General features: G+C 38.3%; 1 protein-coding gene across 1 annotated transcript; it reads right to left on the bottom strand.

The window, feature by feature from the left end:
- Positions 1-19,842: 19,842 nt before the first annotated feature.
- LOC110678667 (mucin-2-like) lies at positions 19,843-21,082 on the bottom strand. The gene has a single exon (XM_021851847.1). The coding sequence runs from the start codon at positions 21,003-21,005 to the stop codon at positions 20,175-20,177; it is 831 nt and encodes a 276-aa protein (XP_021707539.1). The 5' UTR covers positions 21,006-21,082; the 3' UTR covers positions 19,843-20,174.
- Between the last annotated feature and the right edge of the window lie 309 nt (positions 21,083-21,391).

The raw sequence follows: 21,391 nt of genomic DNA, 5'->3' as shown, positions 1-21,391 counted from the left end.
AAATCTCACATATGGCAAAAGTGAGACTTACGCAAAAAATACCTCCTTGCAAAATATTGCATTGCAATGCATTGTTGCTCGGTCGAATTTGAACCGATTGCTCGGTAAAATATATGTCTAAAATCAAAGTATTAAAATAAAATGTTCTAATGTTTTGACGTTTACATGTACACACAGAGGCCTTCCTTAGCCGAGTGGTTAGAGTCCGCGGCTACAAAGAAAAGTCATGCTGAAGGTGTCTGGGTTCAATTCCCGGTCGGTCCAGGATCTTTTCGTAATGGAAATTTCCTTCACTTCCCTGGGCATAGAGTATAATCGTACCAGCCACACGATATGCTAATGCAAAAATGGCAACTTTGGCAAAGAAAGCTCTCAGTTAATAACTGTGGAAGTGCTCATAATAACACTAAGCTGAGAAGCAGGCTCTGTCCCAGTAAGGACGTTAATGCCAAGAAGAAGAAGAAGATGTACACACAGAACATGTGTGAAATGTACAAGTTAAAGTTGCGAAAAGAAACCACTTGATCTGGCGAGCATCGATCCCACAACTCCCTATTCGCTAGATGACCGGTTCAACCTACAAGCTGCGGTGCTGCGAAAATGCTCGTCTAGCGAATAGTCGTGGATTTGTGACCGTTGATTTCGGGTCACAATAAAATACTTGGTGAGAAGGCAAGTTAGAGGGTTAGCAACAATATGATGTAATATATGTTTTGTGCTGTCTTAAAAAAATTAAATGTCTAAATGTGAAATAAATGTCTGTCTCCGCTTCAATTAGTGTTTGAGTGACGTTTATTTTGTATTTAGTAGTCTCTTGGTTGATGTCTTTCAGAAAAATATTTGTTTTGTTTGTTACCTTACTCCGATCGTAGTTCAGATTTATTTGTTTATTTATTTATTTACTTATTTATTTACTTATTTATTTATTTATTTACCTATTTATTTATTTGTTTATTTATTTATTCATTCATGAATTAGATTATTTACATTATTTAGATTATAAATTTACATTATTATTTACACAGATTATTTATTTACACAGATTATTTATTTACTCAGATTGTTTATTTACACGAACATATTTATTTATTAATTCAGAATATTTATTTACATTCATCTTTTCAAACCCAAAATATAGTTGATTATTGAATTATGCGGAAACAAGTAGCAGGGAATTTGAATTTTGTTAAGGCAAAGCATGCAGCCACTTTTGTCGGAGTAAGTGTGTAATTTAGTATAGGATATCAACCAAGCCCCATTTAGAGTGCATCGTCATCATGATTGTCTAGACCTTGACCATGAAATGCAAGATCGTCATGGACTATAAATAGCGTACTCGAAATAGGGTGCGCTCTCTTATATTGAACAAAGTCCGGAGGAGTGAAGATAGAGACGGTTCACGGTTTAGTTCGTCATTTAAACTAACCGTAGTAGTTCCGCGTAAGTGAAAGTCAGTGGATAAAATCTAAAACTAAATCCTAAATCTATAGTAAAACTTACGGACTAAAAGGTGAAATTAAAATCCCGATAAAATACGCCCAATCGTAGAATACGAGCGGCCAACAACAATAACGAAACTCCGGAGATTCCTAGGAATGGTGAACTATTACCGGAGATTCATAGCAGACTTTAGCGGAGTGACTGCTCCGTTGAGCGATCTCCTAAAAACCCAATCCAAGATGATTCACTGGAATGATTCTGCAGAAGAATCCTTCTGCAGGATCAAAGAGCTTTTAATCTCTTCTCCCATACTGGGAAGCCCTGACTTTACGAGGGAATTTCAAATTCAAACCGATGCAAGTGACGTGGCTGTAGCGGGAATCTTGACGCAGCAGCATGAGGAAGGAGAGCGGGGGTATATAGAAGGTTACCATTTCACCCTGGTTACTGACTCTTCTGCGCTGACTCATATCTTGAAGACCAAGTGGAAAGTAGGATCTAGATGCAGTCGATGGTCATTAAATTTGCAACAATTCGATATGACCGTGATTCATCGAAAGGGCAAAGATAATGTTGTCGCCGACGCTCTATCCAGGAGTGTGGTAGCAGCCGTAGACTCATCAGATTCCTGGTATTCCACTATGGTCAGCAAGGTATTGAGTCAGCCAGATGAGTACGTAGACTTCAGGGTGGAAAATGATCGTCTTTTCAAGTTCATTTCCGCCTCTGATTCCCCAGTGGACTCGCGTTATGAGTGGAAAGCTGTCCCTCAAAAATCGGAGATCGCCGATATTCTCCATGAATGCCATGATTCCTGCCTTCATCCTGGCTACGAGAGGACACTTTCGCGAATTCGACAGCGGTACTACTGGCCGAAAATGGCTGGAGAAATCCGACACTACGTTCAGCAATGTACTACGTGTAAGGAAGTCAAGCCGGCCTCGCGACCAGTAGTTCCTGAAATGGGCAATATGAGAATCGCTACTCGTCCATGGCAAATTATTTCTGCCAACTACGTTGGACCACTCCCGCGTAGTCGCAGAGGAAACCAATTCCTACTGGTTGTAGCTGACTACTTCTCCAAGTGGGGTTTACTTCAACCAGTACGCAGCATTAGCAGTTCGAGTCTCTGTTCCATCCTGAAAGAGCAATGGTTCCTCCGAAACTCAGCACCCGAAGTGATCATTACCGATAATGGTAGCTGTTTCACATCCAAAGAATTTAAGGAAATGCTGAACAAGTTTCAGAAAACACATTGGCTCAATTCTAGATACCATTCCCAGGCCAATCCTGTGGAAAGGGTCAACCGTACGATTAATGCTGCCATTCGAACGTACGTAAAGGAGGACCAAAGGCTCTGGGACACTCGAACTGCAGAGATAGAAGTGCTTCTCAATACAAGCCTGCATGCCTCAACCGGTTTCACACCATATTTTATAACTCATGGGCATGAGCTATCAGAATCAGGAGCGGATCACAAACTAGCACGTCACGAAGAAAATTTAACAGCCGAAGAGCAAAAGGAGCGAAGAAAGAAAATGTTCACTCGAATATACGAAATAGTTAGCCAGAACCTTGAAAAGGCTCATCAAACATCACGCGAACACTACAACTTGCGTCATCGCCGATTCTCAAAATCATTTGTTGAGGGTCAACTCGTATATCGAAAAAACATGAAGCTTTCCAATGCAGCCGAAAACTACAACGCAAAATACGGCCCACAGTTTCTTCCTTGTCGTGTCAAAGCGAAAATTGGTTCGTCGTCATATGAGCTGGAGGATATGAGTGGGAAGAACCTCGGTGTTTGGCCAGCTGCACATCTTAAGCCAGGGTAAACAACCATAGCCATTCACAGTTTCACCACCAATAGAATCTTTCGGTGCTTCGCTAGTAAAATCGCTTCATTCATGTTTAGTCGCTTTATTTATCACTTTGTAATCGGCATTTCCAGTACATAAACAATTCCCATTTGTATGTCTGTCTCCCGTCTGTCGTCCAGCAAATCATCCAAAATCCGCTAGCCTGTGAATTGTCCTTCGTATTTCCACCTAGAACACCTGAAATTATAATGAAACAACAAAATTATTAGTAATATACTTACCCAAAATAGTTGCAAACCAAGCAGAATCACTGTCTCGTTATCAGCTTCTTGTTTATTTTGAGCCGTCATCGTAGTCGTTGAGTTCATTGACAGTTATAAAAAAAAACCAAAACAACTGCCTAAGGGGTGTGCAAAATTAAAGCACGCAGCCACATCCATGTCGGAGTTCCGAATGGATACACGGAAATTAGAATAGCACCATTCAACGGGATTTCTAATTTTTCTCTTGCAAAAGCAAGCGAGTTCAATGAAATAACGAAATGAGTGGATGTTATTCAATCAATTTTAACTAAAAGTCATAGTCACTCTATCCTAGGAGAGTGATAATATGACAAAATTAGTTATAGGGCGCCCTACCATTAATGAACTTTAGCTCGTAAATCTAGCATTGATAAGAAGAATGTTTGTGTAAAATGGAGTGAATGAATGTGAGTGTGAATGATTTGGGGGTTTATGAATGAGTTAGAATGATTGAAAAAGGTTGAATGTGGTAGTATAATGAGTGTTCTGTTGTCCAAGGCGAATTTTGTGACAGTTGTAGTTGAAAGAGACGGTGCAGAAAGTTTGGTCTCTAAGATGATAATTTAAAATCAACCCCAAAAACGGTTGAGGGGAGAATTTCTAACCTGTAATTGAACTCAACAACTGAAATGATGGCCTATACATGTAGTTTATTCTGACGCATCATGAACAAACTCCACGATCCTAGCAATGAAAAATTTGGCAATCCACTATCCCACCGACTTTGACCGTTCCCTGGAAACTGCTCGAAACAGAAGGTGGACAGGCTCACTTCACTAGATTCTTACAATTCGTTGGAAAGAGCTCCTCTGGTTACTACGAAAAATCATCCAACGAATTGTAACTGAAACTGGTGGAGCAGTAGTCGCATCTGATGGACAGGCTCACTCCATTAGATTCTTACAATTAGTTGGAAAGAGCTCCTCTGGTTTCCATGAAAAATCATTCAACGAATTGTAACAGGAACTAATGGAGCAGTAGTCGCATCGAAGGTTGGCAGCCCAGGTTGAGAAAAAAAAACACTTTGTTTTTTTTTTACCCCGACTCCGGGAAGATTGTGACCGTTGATTTCGGGTCACAATAAAATACTTGGTGAGAAGGCAAGTTAGAGGTTTAGCAACAATATGATGTAATATATGTTTTGTGCTGTCTTAAAAAAATTAAATGTCTAAATGTGAAATAAATGTCTGTCTCCGCTTCAATTAGTGTTTGAGTGACGTTTATTTTGTATTTAGTAGTCTCTTGGTTGATGTCTTTCAGAAAAATATTTGTTTTGTTTGTTACCTTACTCCGATCGTAGTTCAGATTTATTTATTTATTTATTTATTTACTTATTTATTTATTTATTTACCTTTTTATTTATTTATTTATTTATTTATTTATTCATTCATGAATTAGATTATTTACATTATTTAGATTATAAATTTACATTATTATTTACATAGATTATTTATTTACACAGATTATTTATTTACTCAGATTGTTTATTTACACGAACATATTTATTTATTAATTCAGAATATTTATTTACATTCATCTTTTCAAACCCAAAATATAGTTGATTATTGAATTATGCGGAAGCAAGTAGCAGGGAATTTGAATTTTGTTAAGGCAAAGCATGCAGCCACTTTTGTCGGAGTAAGTGTGTATTTTAGTATAGGATATCAACCAAGCCCCATTTAGAGTGTAAGCTTTTGCCGATCAACTGTCATCGTTCGTCCTTCTTCGTGTCCACGTATGTCATCGTCATCATGATCGTCTAGACCTTGACCATGAAATGCAAGATCGTCATGGACTATAAATAGCGTACTCGAAATAGGGTGCGCTCTCTTATATTGAACAAAGTCCGAAGGAGTGAAGATAGAGACGGTTCACGGTTCAGTTCGTCATTTAAACTAACCGTAGTAGTTCCGCGTAAGTGAAAGTCAGTGGATAAAATCTAAAACTAAATCCTAAATCTATAGTAAAACTTACGGACTAAAAGGTGAAATTAAAATCAGCTAAAATACCATTAAAATTAAAACACCTTAGAAGCTTATTAGTACGGATCATTAGTGAAAATCACCACGAACGGTTGAGGAATGTGCACCTATAATTAGAAAAGTAAATCCCAATCGCGTTAGAATCACAGTGATAAAAAAAACGTACGACAGAAAATCAAGCGAGCAAGTGGTGAAAGACATTGACAATGGACATAAACTGCAGTGAACAATAGTGGTCGAGCGGACAGGAATATTGTTAAGTGGTATTACGAAAAGACTGATACTGTCCTGCTCAAAATGGTGCAAGCTCGCTTGATGAAGACCACGGCGTAGAGTGCGCGCGCGATCGGTACCACTCCCCGGACTCGGAACTGTGGCCTTCGCTACACTGGCCAAACCGTCTGTGAAGTGATTCCCTTGTTAAGAGTGGGAAAAGAATGAGAAGATGAAGTAGAAGAAGAAGAAAAAGAAGAGTGAAGCAGACGATCCAGCTAGTGCGAGAAGATTCACCCCCCCCCCCTTTGGATTCCAGCATGTCGACCAACGCATCAAACGGCCGCAACGGTGAGCTCATAAATCTGTAAAAGTTCCGAAAATAAAAATTATGAAAAAATAGTGCACGAAAAATTTAACATTTAATTTCTTTTAATAAAATGTAAGGCCTGCTAAACCCTAATTTTTGTTCATAGTTTACTCTTTTCAAAGAAAGTCTTGTTTCCGCCATTTTGTGATTGTATTGTCCGCTTTGTCACCAAATATAATAGGGAAGATTGTCCGGGAGAAAATTATAGTGAACGACCTTGAAAAAGTGTGTTGATAACCCCTGTTGCATTGATTTCCCTTGAAGCAGGGGTTCCCACCACGCTTTACCAAGTATCAGATTCGATCCCCACCAGAGCATATAGTTTCTTCTCGCAATTTCAACTTCAATTTGTCTATTTTACACATTTTTGTGCATTGGCGTAGCTAGGATTATTTCTGGAGGAGGCGCAGGAAGGCCTAGCATGTTCTGGTGTCACGGATGTAATATCAGCCACAATAATTTTTTTTTTTCGAATATCTCAGTTTTCGGATTTTTCTCGGATCTATGGTTATGTTTTAACCCGTATAGGTCTAAGGGCCGATTTCTTCACCTTCGCTTAAGCCGTAAACCACGTTTACCCATACGATTAAACCAGGTTTAAGACCTAAGCGGTGGTGAAGAAACCGCTTATAAGTGAAAGAAAAAAACTAAACCACTCATCGCTCAGCGAATACTTAAGGATTTAAATTAGGTATTTTTTATTTTTTTATTAGTATCATTCCAAACATTACATTCATTTCTTGAATTTAGGTCTTCTTCTTCTTCTTTCTGGCGTTACGTCCCCACTGGGACAAAGCCTGCTTCTCAGATTAGTGTTCTCATGAGCACTTCCACAGTTATTAACTGAGAGCTTTCTTTGCCGATTGACCATTTTTGCATGTGTATATCGTGTGGCAGGTACGAAGATACTCTATGCCCTGGGAATCGAGAAAATTTCCTTTACGAAAAGATCCTCGACCAGCGGGATTCGAATCCACGACCCTCAGCATGGTCATGCTGAATAGCTGCGCGTTTACCGCTACGGCTATCTGGGCCCCGTTGAATCTAAGTGTTCTGTGTTAAACAATCACACTATCATCCTAATTTAGTAAAACAAAATTAAGCATTTATTAACATTTGGTTAACAGCAGTTCAGATTTTTTACAGGTGAGTTGATTTCACCTGCTTTTAATACTATTAATCTCAATACACCCCACTTCTCTGTTTCCTCGAAGACATCACACTAGCGCCACGGTGGCATAAAAGTATACTATTACACTGTAAATTTTGTGGCGTGCTAACCTCACCTCCTACCGACAAATCTGGACTACCATGTGAAATAGGCGGAAGACCCATTTTGTAACCGAACCGGTTTTTGCTATTACTCGTGAGAATGATTAAATTAATCGAAATAAAAAATCCAAATAGAATAATTTCACGTATAAGGCCGTGAAATTATTCCATTTTTTTCGACAATGTTTGCAGTTCAAATAGTGGAAGAAGCGGGTGTGGCAAGGGGGTATTAGGGAACATGATGTTCTCTTCTGATTTTTTTTTGAAAACAGTTTTTTCGCGCGTTTTTAGTGATATCTTAACTAGTACTAGTAAAATTATTTTTAGCGATCGAATGCAATAAATAGTGTTCAACTTTGGGTCATCAAAACTCGCAAGGTTTTTTGTATTTGGTGATTTTTGTAAAACGGTCCTCTTCAACTCTTGGTGTAGAACAGGCCTGTCCAACCTTTTTGGACCGCGGGCCAAATCACAGAAACAATTTCGTGTTGCGGGCCACATTAAAAAAAAAAAAAAAACAAATACCTATTCGCATAAAGTCTGACAAAAGTAAATAAATGAATTTCACCAAATCTGACAAAAATCAGTGAATGAAGCAAATTTCATTTGAAGAAATCGAAAAAAAGATAATTACTTATCATTATGCTGGATATTGTGAGAGTTTCTTCATAAACTCTATAATATTTTGAAGAATCAATCCCAAAAATTTTGGGTTCTGTGCGAATAATGCCCAAGTTTTATAAAAAAAACTCTGGTAAAATTTATTTCCAGGTTTCTTTGATAATATTAGCCTATTATTTAGTGAAATTATGTACGAAAACTTAGTCTTTTGTCCATAAGTTTTGTTCAGATTGCAATTTTGGAATGCCGAAGGAAATGATGATGTTGAAACACACAGAATTTCAGATGAAGAGTTTGAATCATTCATAAAATTAAGTAGCTAAGAAAATTTCATGGAAACAAAACAATTTTAATAAAATATTAGGTTGAAACTAAATTGGAAATTCAATAGTTTTGGTATGTTCTAACCTCGGGTTGGTAGGATAAACAACGGGCCAAATACGAGAAGAATCTTCGAACCCTTCGCGGGCCGCACAAAGTATGGCCGTACGTTGGGCAGCCCTGGTCTAGAAATACTGAAGTCCACAAGAGTAAACAAACTGGTGATAAACAAAAACATGTGTATTGGATATCGGTGCCTTGAAATTAGTCGAAATTATATAACTTTCGGTGCTTGTGTTGTTTGTTCGCTGCACTTCAAGGAGTGAGGCTTTTTCAATCCACGTAACAAGTTGCAAGGGTAAGCAAATGGTAATTCATCTGTGGAATTGTATAATTTTCATTTTCTCAATCTCAGATTGTATCTTAATGCTCGACCATCGCTATTTCCTTGTGTTCCAGAAGTTACGCGGGAAATTATTCCCGTACCCTCGAATGCAACTGACGAGATTCTTCCAATGGATGTTAACGAAATTAAGTTTGCTGGCGAAGTGGAAATTGGGGCGAGCTCAATAGACATCCCGCTCCCACATATTTCCAGAGCACTGGGAACCCTGCAATCTGGAACAAGCATGAGTGCTACCGTTAAGCATGACCATGACTATTCCGCAGATATTGAGAAGATCACTCTGTGTATGGAACGGCTTGTGCTAGTAGAGAAAGAAAACTGTGAACTTAAAAAGGAAAATGCGAATGAAACAAAAGAAAATAGCTGTGCTGAAGGTCGCAGTACGTACTTTCACGAAAAAACGAGATGAATTGAAAGCCGCATTGAAATCCCACTCATCGAATTTGGTAGATCTTATATTGTTAGAACTACAAAACAATAGTACCCGTAAGCAGCGAGGGACAAGATACTCGGCCAAAATGCGTAATATGACAATCATACTACATTATTGTTCCAGTAAAGCATATCGACAGATGCGGCAGTTTTTTACTTTGCCCTCCGTTGGCACAATCGATCGGTGGTTGTCCAAACTGGAGATCAAGGAAGGGTATTCTGAGACTATCTTAAAGTTACTGAAATTCAAGGTTGCTGATCTCCCAGAAGACGAGAAGTTCGTCACCGTATTCATAGACGAAATGAGTGTATCTCAACGGTTGACGTACATTTCCAAGACCCAACCCGATTATTTTATGGAATTCTCCACAAAAGTTGAAAGTGAATCAACGAACTTGAACCAAAGGACGGACACAGTGGTGACCTCTGGTGAGGTCCATCAAATCGGGGTTTAAGTGAGCCATTGGTTACTTTTTCAATACCAGCTCGCTTAATACTGATCGTCTTCGTAATATTGTGGAGAAAGGATTGAAATTAGTTGTCGAAGCTGAACTGTATCCCAAGTTATTAGTATGTGATCAAAATTCTACGAACCGTTCTCATTTAAAATTTTACGGAGTACGCCCATGGTTTATGTTCCAAAAGAAGAAATGTTAGCCTCATTTAGCAAAATTTGCTCGAAACAGATTAAAAGGGGGTGGCCACTCTACACACTTCGGCTAGCACAATTTTTTTGGCTGTGCCTTCAGAGTGCCAAGGTGTGCCAAGCGTTCCAAGCTTGCTATAATTCCTATAATGCTATAAAAACCAATGAACTGAAATTACGGAACAACGATTTTGGCAAACAGTGACATCTAAATTTTCTTCTAGTATGAGCCTATGCATGCTATATAACGTTTGACGTTTACTGTGCGCGCTGTTTTCAAGTTGCCCGCGAAAGAGAGCTAGACAGCACCAACACACGGCACACAGTAAAAGTCAAAAGAACAAAAGAATTTATGGCACGTACAGAGGCTCATGCCACTCGTTCAACAAATTTTCTTCTGGAATTTAATTTTACAAATAAGTCAACCTTATTACTGTGCAATGCCCTTTAAATGTATTACCAATCATTATAAGTAGTTTTCCAAACGTTATAGTTTCGAATTTGTATCCCTAGGCTGGTCCGTAATTTGATTAATTAGGAAAATCAGTAAAAATCACATGCACCATTTTCAAGTTGGTTCTTGCTTTGCATGATTACATATTTGGTTTTATCCAGCTTCTAACTGAGCTAGCGATATGAGCCTCTGTGCGTGCCATAAACAGGGATGCCAAGTCAATTTTTCAAAAATCTGGAAGATTTTGAAAATTTGTCTGGAAAAGTCTGGATCGCTTTTGTCGTATATTGGGAACCCTACAAATTATTTACAAAACCTTACAAATTCATTTTTAATTTTATCTGGATCTTCCAGATTTTTTTAAAATGCGGCCTCAAAAATCTGGAATATTCCAGACAAATCTGGAAGGTTGGCAATGCTGGCCATAAATTCTTTTGTTTTTTTTTTTTTTTTGCACACAGGTGTGTTGGTGCTGTCTCGCCCTCTCTCGCGGGCAACTTGAAAACAGCGCGCACAATAAAAGTCAAACGTTTTATAGCATGTAAAGGCTCATTATACAATTATGTCGCAGTTATGAAGTTTGCGTATTGCTATACAATTATAATTTAGAATATCTTTTCTTTTGCACGAAAAAACATATAAAGCTTTTGCCTTGGATTAGTACCACGATCGCCACCAATCGGCTAAGATAGGTTTCTTTTTGTTAACGCTGAACTACACAACCACCACCGCCATTCTACGGTAACAGCGTCGGATGCCACTTCTAACCTTCTGTAATGAAAAAGGCATTTCATTTTTGTTCTCCAACTAGTGATTAATTCGCGTGAGAAGAAAACGTCATCTTTTTAAATCATTCATGGAATCAAGGACCCAAATGAATTTCCGAACCCATCCTAACTTTTGTCGTGGAGTTTAGTTTTTGCTTTATTGAACAAATAAGAAAGGGAGCCAATAGAGTTATCATGTTTTTCCTTGAACAACTTAGCTTTGTTAACCTGAAATGTCAAATAAACAAATATTAATTGAGTTGAAAAATGTTTACCAGTTCCATGCGAAAAAATATCAAGGTGACAGTAAACAAAACACCTGAAAACCATGACCAGCTGTTCTTGAAATTTTCAGTTCAGTTTTATAGCAGGTGGCATTACGATAAAATTGTGCCGCTAAGCGTACTGATGTGTGCCCAATGTGCGTGAGGCACACTGTGTAGAGTGACCACCCCCATGGCTCGAAATAACTCATTGAAGCACATCGCCGTTTTGAAGGAAGAATATGTTGCTTCCAACACATTATTGATATTCAATGAGGACATCAAATGCTTTTTCAGATTAGTTCCAAGACTAACTGTAAAACATGTTGGATTAGCTCCCTATGCGGAAATAAATGTCAGTTTAGCTACCCAAACTCTTAGTTCATCGGTGAGTGCAGGATTAAAAGCGTACGCGGGATTCAAAAAAATACCACCAATATGTTTGAATACGGCAGCATACGCCGAATGTTTTGACAATCTTTTTGATTGCGCTAACGATATTTAACGAGACGAAGGTTGTGCGGGTTTTGATATGACGTTTTTGTTCGATACGAATACCGTAAAACGGGGTAACTTTGATAGTTTTTTCGAAGAAAACTGGAATATTTTTGCATGCTGTTTCAAAGATTTACAATTTTTATTTTTAAAACAAGTACTGGCATCCTAGCTATCGATTACAGTCAATAAATTGGCAAAAGATTCATTTTGAATGGATATATAATTTTTCATATAATCGAAAGTTGGTTTTCTGTTTTGGGGTAACTTTGATAATGGAGTATGATTCGAACAAAATTGAATGAATAACGAACATTTGTAGGGCATTGCATACCTCTAGGCGTATAACGTTATATGGAAATTTCTGACTTAGATTACAAAAATGGTCCCAGTTTGTGAATTTGCTTTTCGCTAAGAGATTTGAGACCGTATTCAAGTTCTATGATAACTAGGCTATCAAAGATAAGTGGCCAACTATTCAAAACTACATCAAATAGTGATCGTAGAACAGATTGTTTGTAAGCGTTTTTAAAATGCTAAAATGTTGATTTTTTTTTAAATTCGTATAAAAAGCCTAAAATGTTCTTGATTCAAATGAAAACCGCTCTTACATGACGTGTCATACTAATATTCTTTAGTTTTGCATTCGTTATGCTTAACTGATTAACATAAATTATGATATTTCATTTAGTATGCGGTGGGTTACGCACTATCAAAGTTACCCGCATTATCAAAGTTACCCCGTTTTACGGTACTCACTAATATGTGGATAATTGTCCTGAAACGGAAGGAAGGGGTAATATGCCCCATCTACAAGAAAGGCGACAAGTTAGATTGTGAGAACTTTCGGGCCTACAAAGTATTATCCCATATCATCTTCCGTCGTATGTCACCTGTAGTAAACGAGTTCGTGGGAAGTTACCAAGCCGGCTTTGTTGGTGGCCGATCGACAACGAACCAGATCTTTACTGTACGGCAAATCCTCCAAAAATGTCGTGAATACCAGAATTATTGGGAGAAAATTTGAAACGGTGGCAAATTTGTTCACCCGCCTAAAACGTGAAGCAACAAGAGTCGGGTTACCCGACCAGAACCACATAACAAGGTTATAACACATTCCTAACAGCAGCAGTTATAAATAACAGAAATTGATATAGGGGCAGATCCCCCAGTACCGGATAGCACCCAATACCGGACAAAGTCGAAACATTGAGAAATCATGGTCCAATCAAGATGGTGTATTAGTAGTAAAGGAAGCTATTATGGAGACTAATGTTTGCGTAGAACAACACATCCTTGAAATAAGTTTGAAAATTTCAAAAAAATTTACGTGTTGCCTTAATTTTGAGCCTATTTAGTAATTATTTTGAATATGAAAAAATACTTTGGATCACGCAAGCATATTCGAACATAATCCTATTTTGATAGTATGACTGTATTTTGTACCATAATTGGACTAAATATGGACAAATTACAATTTTGGTTAAGCACCTCCTGTCCCCCAGTTTCGGACAGCCTGATTTGTTATATGATATCTTTGTAATTATTGCACCAGTGTCTCAAAATACATTCATTTTTCATAGATTCCGTCGATCATGGTATCAAAGATGCAATAAAAATTAGGAAAATGAACATTCAACATCGTAAAATGTGCTATTTTTCATCATATAAGAAAGAGGTTTTTTATGTACATCTTGCTAACTAAGAAATACTCAAATTGTTCTTGTAAATGTTGCAAATGCATTGAATTGGCAATTATATACTATTCATATAGTAAACACATTCAATGATGTTCAAATTTACAGAATTCGAGGCATTTCCAGATCGTGTCCGGTATTGGGTGCCACCTTTCAAGATCGATCAATTTGGTACTAAAATACATAATCAAAATGCAATGTCAAAATTCATATTTATATTTTCAAATTTATTTTTGTACACTATAAAAAAGATAATATTTATCATAAATGAGTAACACGAGCACATAAAACCAATATTTTACGAATTATGAATTTAAAGGGCTTAAGTGTCCGGTACTGGGGGATCTCCCCCTAATTTTGTTATCAAGATGGCTTTGTTCTCAACTTGTTATATTTTTAGTAACACATTTATAACAACATTTGTTATATTTTTGACATCGCCTTTATAAATTTGTTGTAAATAAAATCCGGTGTCATAAACAGTAACATAGTTAGCAATAATTTTGTTATTTTGTAACATCCTTGCAACACATTCTGTAATAATGTTGTTATAATTATAACAGGGTTTGCTATATTTAAGTTTAATTTGGTGCAAATTTTGTTAGAATTTTTGTTATTTTAACTACTAACGGTGCATGTTTTATAACAACTGGTGTTATAAAAAAAATCATATCAGGGTTAATCTTGGTTCTTCCATCTGGTCGGGTAATGGTGAATGCGTCGAAAACAAAATACATGCTGGTTGGCGGAACTGAGCGCGATAGGGCCCGCTTAGGAAGCAGTGTTATGATAGACGGGGATACCTTCGAGGTGGTGGACGAGTTCGTCTACCTCGGATCCTTGTTGACGGCTGACAACAATGTTAGTCGGGAAATACGAAGACACATTATTAGCGGAAGTCGTGCTTACTATGGACTCCAGAAGAAACTGCGGTCAAAAAAGATTCACCCCCGCACCAAATGCACGATGTACAAAACGCTCATAAGACCGGTAGTCCTCTATGGGCATGAGGCGTGAACTATGCTCGAGGAGGACTTGCAAGCTCTTGGGATTTTCGAACGCCGAGTGTTAAGGACGATCTTCGGCGGCGTGCAGGAGAACGGCGTGTGACGGCGAAGGATGAACCACGAGCTCGCTCAGCTATACGGCGAACCCACTATCGTGAAGGTAGCTAAAGCTGGAAGGATACGCTGGGCAGGGCATGTTGCAAAAATGCCGGACAATAACCCTGTAAAGATGGTGTTCGCTACGAATCCGGTCGGAACAAGAAGGCGTGGGGCACAGCGAGTTGGGTGGATTGACCAGGTGCACCAGGACATGGAGAGCGTGGGTCACAGTCGAGGATGGAGAGAAGTGGTCATGAATCGAGTTAATTGGCGAAATATTGTTGGCGAGGCTGTATCAAGATAATTGATGTAGAGCCAAATAAGTAAGTAAGTAAGTAAGTAAATGACAGGTATCTAAATTCATGAATAGTGCTTATGTTTCCATGACCTATATTCATGATTTTAGATCAAAAATAAGAATCATAAATGGCAGGTAACAAGATCCATAAATTATGCTTATGTTTTCATGAATTTTATTCATGGTTCCAACATGATTTCATGATTAAAATTGACACTTTTCTTCGCTACAAATTTAAAAAAGTAACATACTGCTGGCGTTACAGTAAAATGATTCATGATTTCATGACTTTAAGTCATGGTGTATTTTCATAACATAAAAATTCACGTTCCTCCCGAAATCATGACTCTTTTACCTTGTTTAGAGTGCCGCATTTTTCCCCGTGCAGTATTGCAAATCTACTTCAGATACTTATAACACCAACTTTGTTCTGAACGCGAACAATAATTTTCCTGCCGATTCCCATAATGTTGGATATTAACTTCAATTCAATTGCGCCAGCTCATGGAACGACCAAATGAGCTGAAATTTTCAGGAAGTCTTCCAATAACCCTAAGGAATAATCCTGAAGGGTGCTCCGTAGAATTATACAACTTTATGTTTCTCCCATACTGAGCTAGGTCAGTCTAGTGCCGATTCATACGGCTTAGTGGTTACTTGGTAAGTTCAGTCGACATTGCAGAAAAATAAATGTCCGGTAAATGGTCCTTTTGGGTAATGTTTTTCCAGTAAATGGTTCATTCCGGTAAATGGTCTTCCGGTAAATTGCATTCCGGGTAGTAGTTAAAAATAAAACATTAAAAATTGCATTGTTTGCTACACTCCGGGCACCTTTCGGACTTCCTTAGTCTAGTGGTTAGAGTCCGCGGCTGCAAAGCAAAGCCATGCTGAAGGTGTCTAGGTTCAATTCCCGGTCGGTCCAGGATCTTTTCGTAATAGAAATATCCTCGACTCCCCTGGGCATTGAGTATCATCGTACTTTGCCACACGATATACGAATGCGAAAAATGGCAGCTTTGGCAAAGGAAGCTCTCTGTTAACAACTATACACGGAAAAAAATCTGATTCCCACACCATGATTTACAAGTCATGAAATTCATAAATTGGTTGGGCCATGATATCAGGACGACAAATCATGGTTCCTGGAGTCATAATCATGATTCTTCATAAACGCAACATCCAGAGCGACAACACAAAGCGGTACACTTTGCTTCAAGTCACTCGCATCGATCACCCATCAACCATCATGATAGATTGGTACTGTGGTAAACTGCGTGGCTCTCAATCAGTAGGATTTTTGGTACAAATCTTGCTCTTTCAAAATTTTGTTTTTTTTTTGTTTTCATTTTATCAGGTTGACTGACAGAAATATAAATAGATCCGAAATGGATGCGCGAATCATGATTTTCGAGCATTCGATGCATGATTTCGAGCACTCAGCTGCACCTTGTGTCGCATTACGACAATCTGACTCATGATATCGTGAGTCCAAATCATTGTGTATTTTCATAAGATTAAAACACACTGGAATCATGATATCCGGGTGCATAATCATGATTTTGGATTATAATTTCTACCCGTGTAGAAGTGCTCACTGAACACTAAGCTATAAGAAGCAGGCTTTGTCCCAGTGAGGATGTAATGGCAAGAAGAAGAATACTGTTTTCAATGAACACTCCATAGAAAAATGTTGCATTTATTTTTCAAATATTCAAGTAGATAATAGAAAATATGATTTGATGTATTCTGACCTCAAACGATAAGTCCGTTACTAATATTAGAAGACAATACCCGCTGTTATATCTCGATAAGGTTTTCTACAGTTATCGGTGTTCCTTATTGTGCTTGAAAGTTATTTTTAAACAATGTAGCTTACTGTAGTAGGCTTTGGTGAATAAATCTAAATTGAAGTAGGCATCGACTTAGACTAATGACTGACAATGACTATTACGTAATAAACTATTGAAAAGAGAACACCTCAATCTTATTATTTCCTGCAACAACCTCAATCTTATTATTTCCTGCACTTCCAGATAGATTTTCATTTAATCTGGTCGTAAAACAATTAATTTACTTATCTCGATAAGACTTTTCCGCGTCGTCCCAAAAACATTGTAGCGTTTTTTTCCATCGAGGAGATCATACAATTTGGAATTTTTATGCGTGATAATAAAACTTTATAAATTTATGATCAGTTATCTGTCCGCTCTACTTCCAAAAGCCTAATCGACCAAGTTCACGCACAATTTTTCATTCCATTTCCAACAACCAGTAGTGACAACAACAGGTGAAGAATGGTGAGGTTATCGACGATCTTGGTTTTTCCAGTGGTTTTGTTTTTTGTTGGAGCTGAAAACAAAATTGAGCCAGATCAAGAGCTCAAAACTTACGATATAGAGCAGGGTGACAAGCCTCAAGTCGAACACTTGCACGGGCTTCTGATGAGACTTGTCTGCAATAAGGACGAAGGCCAACAATGGAACAATAATCTCAAGCTGTGCATCGTCGTTCCAACGGCACCAACGGATGGCACAACTCAATCGGTTCCTACAGCACCAACAGTTTTTTCAACAGTCACCGTCGGATTGTGAGAATTGGGAAGGAACGCTGGCGAATAAAGTGTACTGAAACCACGCGTAACGTTGCACTATTAATTGCGATTCTGAATGATGACAAGAATACATCCTAGTAAGTTGAATGATAAAATCGATTATGACCGGCTCTAGTCAGCTTTGTAGACAACTGATAACTCATGCTGAATTCTATTCCGTTTACATCTCTGTTACCGTAAAATCGGGTGTAATTGATCAGTAGGGTGAAATTGATCATCGTATCACACGATTCTATTTATTCGTAATGGAGCACAAATATCGATGTAAGTTGCAGTAAATGAACGTTGCTTGTCGTTAATATTGTCGAATTGTGTGTTGTGAAGTTTTTTGTGTTAAACAATGTTTATTACTATGAAAATAACGTAAAATTCCAAAATCATGCACGGTGCAGTATTGACAAACACCTATGAACTTCTATTAATAGGCAAGGATTTGAACATGGTATAAACCTGAAAGTTTGTGAGGATGCTTGAGATATATCCCCAAACCAGATTTCATCACCAAAACTCGTACCAATTTGCTCATATGGTTGAAATAATTGGATTTCTGTTAGATATCATTGAATTCCTTAGGAAATTGCATACATTTAGGCGTTTTCCGCGTTATTCTTGAAATTTAACTATTCGTTATTTATATAAATATTACATTGTTAAGAATTTCACAAGCATATTCGGATTCAGGGAGCTCAAATTTATCATATAGAGTTACTTTGGAAACTAACAATAATGGTATTGACAAGTGATCAATTTCACCCCGAAATGAGTTCCTCTGATTTTTTATTTTAGAGGTATTTGATAACACTAAAATGACATTTGTTAGAAAATTTCAGTACATAAGTCGATGAGGCTCACCTTCGTACTTGTTTTCCTGCATTTAGTTGTTTGGCATTGTTAACATTATAGAAAACAGAATAGAAGAACTGCGAAAAATGATCAATTTCACCCGAAATTACGGTACTTTTACAAATTTCTCGTGAGCACTATACAAAATCGGTTCGGTTGAACTCTTGAATTAATTCAAAACATCAATCATTATGAATTGAAGAGTTCTTACTTTGGATTAGCTCTATTGTCTTTAGCAATAACCTTTAAAATGAGAAGTCGTTGATTTGGAACAGCAGATCTCTTGTATACAAAAAGCATTGACAGCTGGTTGTAGAAACATATTACAGTTAACTCTCTCTTACTCAATATTCCTTATCTCGATATCGAGTTAAAGGATCACAGTAAAAGTTGGGTTTCATGGCTAACTCGATGGTCCCTTGGAAAGCAGTTGCACTGGTTTTGTGCTGAGAGAGACTCGCGAAGAGGAAAAATATCAACGTCATATGCAGCCCAGATTCCCCTCTCACGAAACGTCAAATGCAGCCCACCGTTTTCGTGGCTGAAAAAGTGAAAAGTATTGTGTTCAAAGTGAACTGTTATTAAAAACCTCAGTCAGCGGAGCAGTTTTTTTCCAAAGTTGCTGATAAATCTAAGCAGAAGATTAATTATTTCTAATGTCTGCTACGTTTGCTGGCATGAAATTTCACTCAAACGGCTATTTATGATTCGATGTGATGCAAACTCAATCATTTTTTGCTGAGAGGTTCATGTGAGAGTTTGAACGGCTTGCGCATAATTGGTATAAACACAAAATAATAAGAAAAAAACTCAGCAATCACAGAAAAAGAAGACCGTCTTCGCGAGGTTTTGTGTTCTTAAACTCGATACATCCCTAATTCGATGGTTCCTTCAATATCGAGTTAGGGAGAGTTGACCGTAACATCAATTCGTCCCCTCTTGCAGATGTCGGTCAGTGTCAAGGTAAGATGTACGACTTGCACTCCAAAGATGGAGGTTCAAATATGGGGCGGGCGGAAACGTTTATTTTGACTTTTCTTTTAATTTTCAAATCAAAACATGCAACGTTGAATTCAAGAACCTAAGATATTGTAAAGATTGAACAGTAGTGCAAATCGATCCTCAATCCTATCCTAGGCGGCTTTCATGGCTGGTAATGGACCCTTAAGCAGCAGAGATTCATTCTCGACGCTTTATTGCAATGAAAATATGTTAATTGGGCTCCCTAATCATCTGTGCAGTACATGTGCTCGTTGAACTCCAAGCTGAGGAGCAGGCGCTGTTCCAGTTGAGACGCAACACCAGAAAGTAAGTTCCCTGCCCATAATATGAACTTAAACGGTACGTAGACTACCGGCATCTTAGAGTTTCGCATTTGGAAAATATGTAATCTGTTACCATTTTCAAACCAAAAGAAATATGTACCATAGAGATAACCATTTGAATATTGAAAACAATTCGAAGATGGAATGATCGAACTACATTGATACAAACGTATTGTTTTATTCCATATGTACACAAGCTATGGCAATTTTACGACTTAAACAGAATTTGGGGGGCTATAAATTAAGTGGACACCTTATACTTTATCTTATCGGTTTAATTGGTAATCCCAATAGAGCTCCATGGGTTTTATTGTACAGTCCATACTAGATATATCATTGAGTTTAATTGAGCTTCAATGTCAATGCGGATTATTGACGCTAATGAATATATTTTTCGGTCTTCAAAAACGTCAATTGCGATTTATTTTTTTTTTGCTGTAAATACTGTTCATATTAGGCATTGGATGATTGGTTGAAACGTGGCATCGGCCTAGAAGTCTGGATCAATGCTTTTCGTGAATGATTCCATTACTGTTTCAGCCGTTGGTGGTCCTACAGTTTCAGCGGTCGGCACTTCGGGTCCTGCGACGGTTGTGTCTGCAACAGTTCCAGTTGTACCTGGAGTCGGCGCAACCGGTGCTGGAGTCGGTGCAACCGGTGCTGGAGTTGGTGCCTCTGGGATGGAAACTGTTGTCGTCTCAACTGGAGCAGTTGGAACAGTCGTAATTGGTGGAGCTGCTGTGGTTACGGTTACAGTAGTTGTAGGAGCAATAGTGGTTGTGGTTGGGGTTGTGGTAATTGCCGGGGTCACAGTTGTTGGTGCTTGAGTTGCCGATGGAGTTGGTGCTGATGGTACTGTTGGGCTAGGGGTGGGTGCCGATGGGATAATAGTTGTACTTGTAACCGCAACAGGCGTAGGAGTTGGTGCAGATGTAGTCGTAGATGGTGTTGTAATAACGGGTGCCGGAGTGGTTGTTGTAGCAGGTGCCGGAGTTACTGTAACAGGTGCTGGAGTTGGTGCAATCGTAGTCGTAGTCGTTGCAGCACCCGCAGTACAAGACGACAGAGGTAACGTACACTTAGCTGTTCCAGGAAATTCACATCGCTGCAGCGGAGGGTAGAAGTGCTGGTTCGTCGGACATGACATCAAAAATGCCCAACCCGCACTGCATTTGTAGAACAAACAACAATCCTGTTCATGTGCAAAATGGGTTGGGAAATTCGGATTTTCATTCACCGGACATCGTTCTGGAGTCCAAATAGGATTGGATGCATTTATCAATGCCACCGCACTTGCCAACAATAATATCAAACTTTTCATTGCCGTTCAATTTTCGCACGCAACTCTGGGGACCACGACTTGATTCAATGTAACAAAATTTGACTACCTGCAGCTGAATTTTAATACGTCTTTTATAGCTTTAATCCAGTATCTTATCTTAAGGCCCATGGAGATATGGGCCTATCTGGTTCGACTAAGAACGCGAATATCAATGTCGCAGATTAAGTATCTTTCGATTGAGTTGTTTAATATACACACCCTCGTGCAGATCATATTCTTATCAACTAGGAAGTTCCTGGTGCCAAAGATATTGTTGAATACGTGCAACATTTCTCTGAATGAAACGGTAGACTGATGCAAACTGAAAGATTTATTTTATGGCTTTCTTGTAACATGAGGAATGACGCTTCATTTTTGACGTAAAA

The sequence above is a fragment of the Aedes aegypti genome, chromosome 3, assembly GCF_002204515.2.
Source record: "Aedes aegypti strain LVP_AGWG chromosome 3, AaegL5.0 Primary Assembly, whole genome shotgun sequence".
Lineage (NCBI taxonomy): Eukaryota > Metazoa > Arthropoda > Insecta > Diptera > Culicidae > Aedes > Aedes aegypti.
The sequence above is the reverse complement of the archived record's forward strand: the minus strand, read 5'-3'. Positions and strand labels throughout refer to the sequence as shown.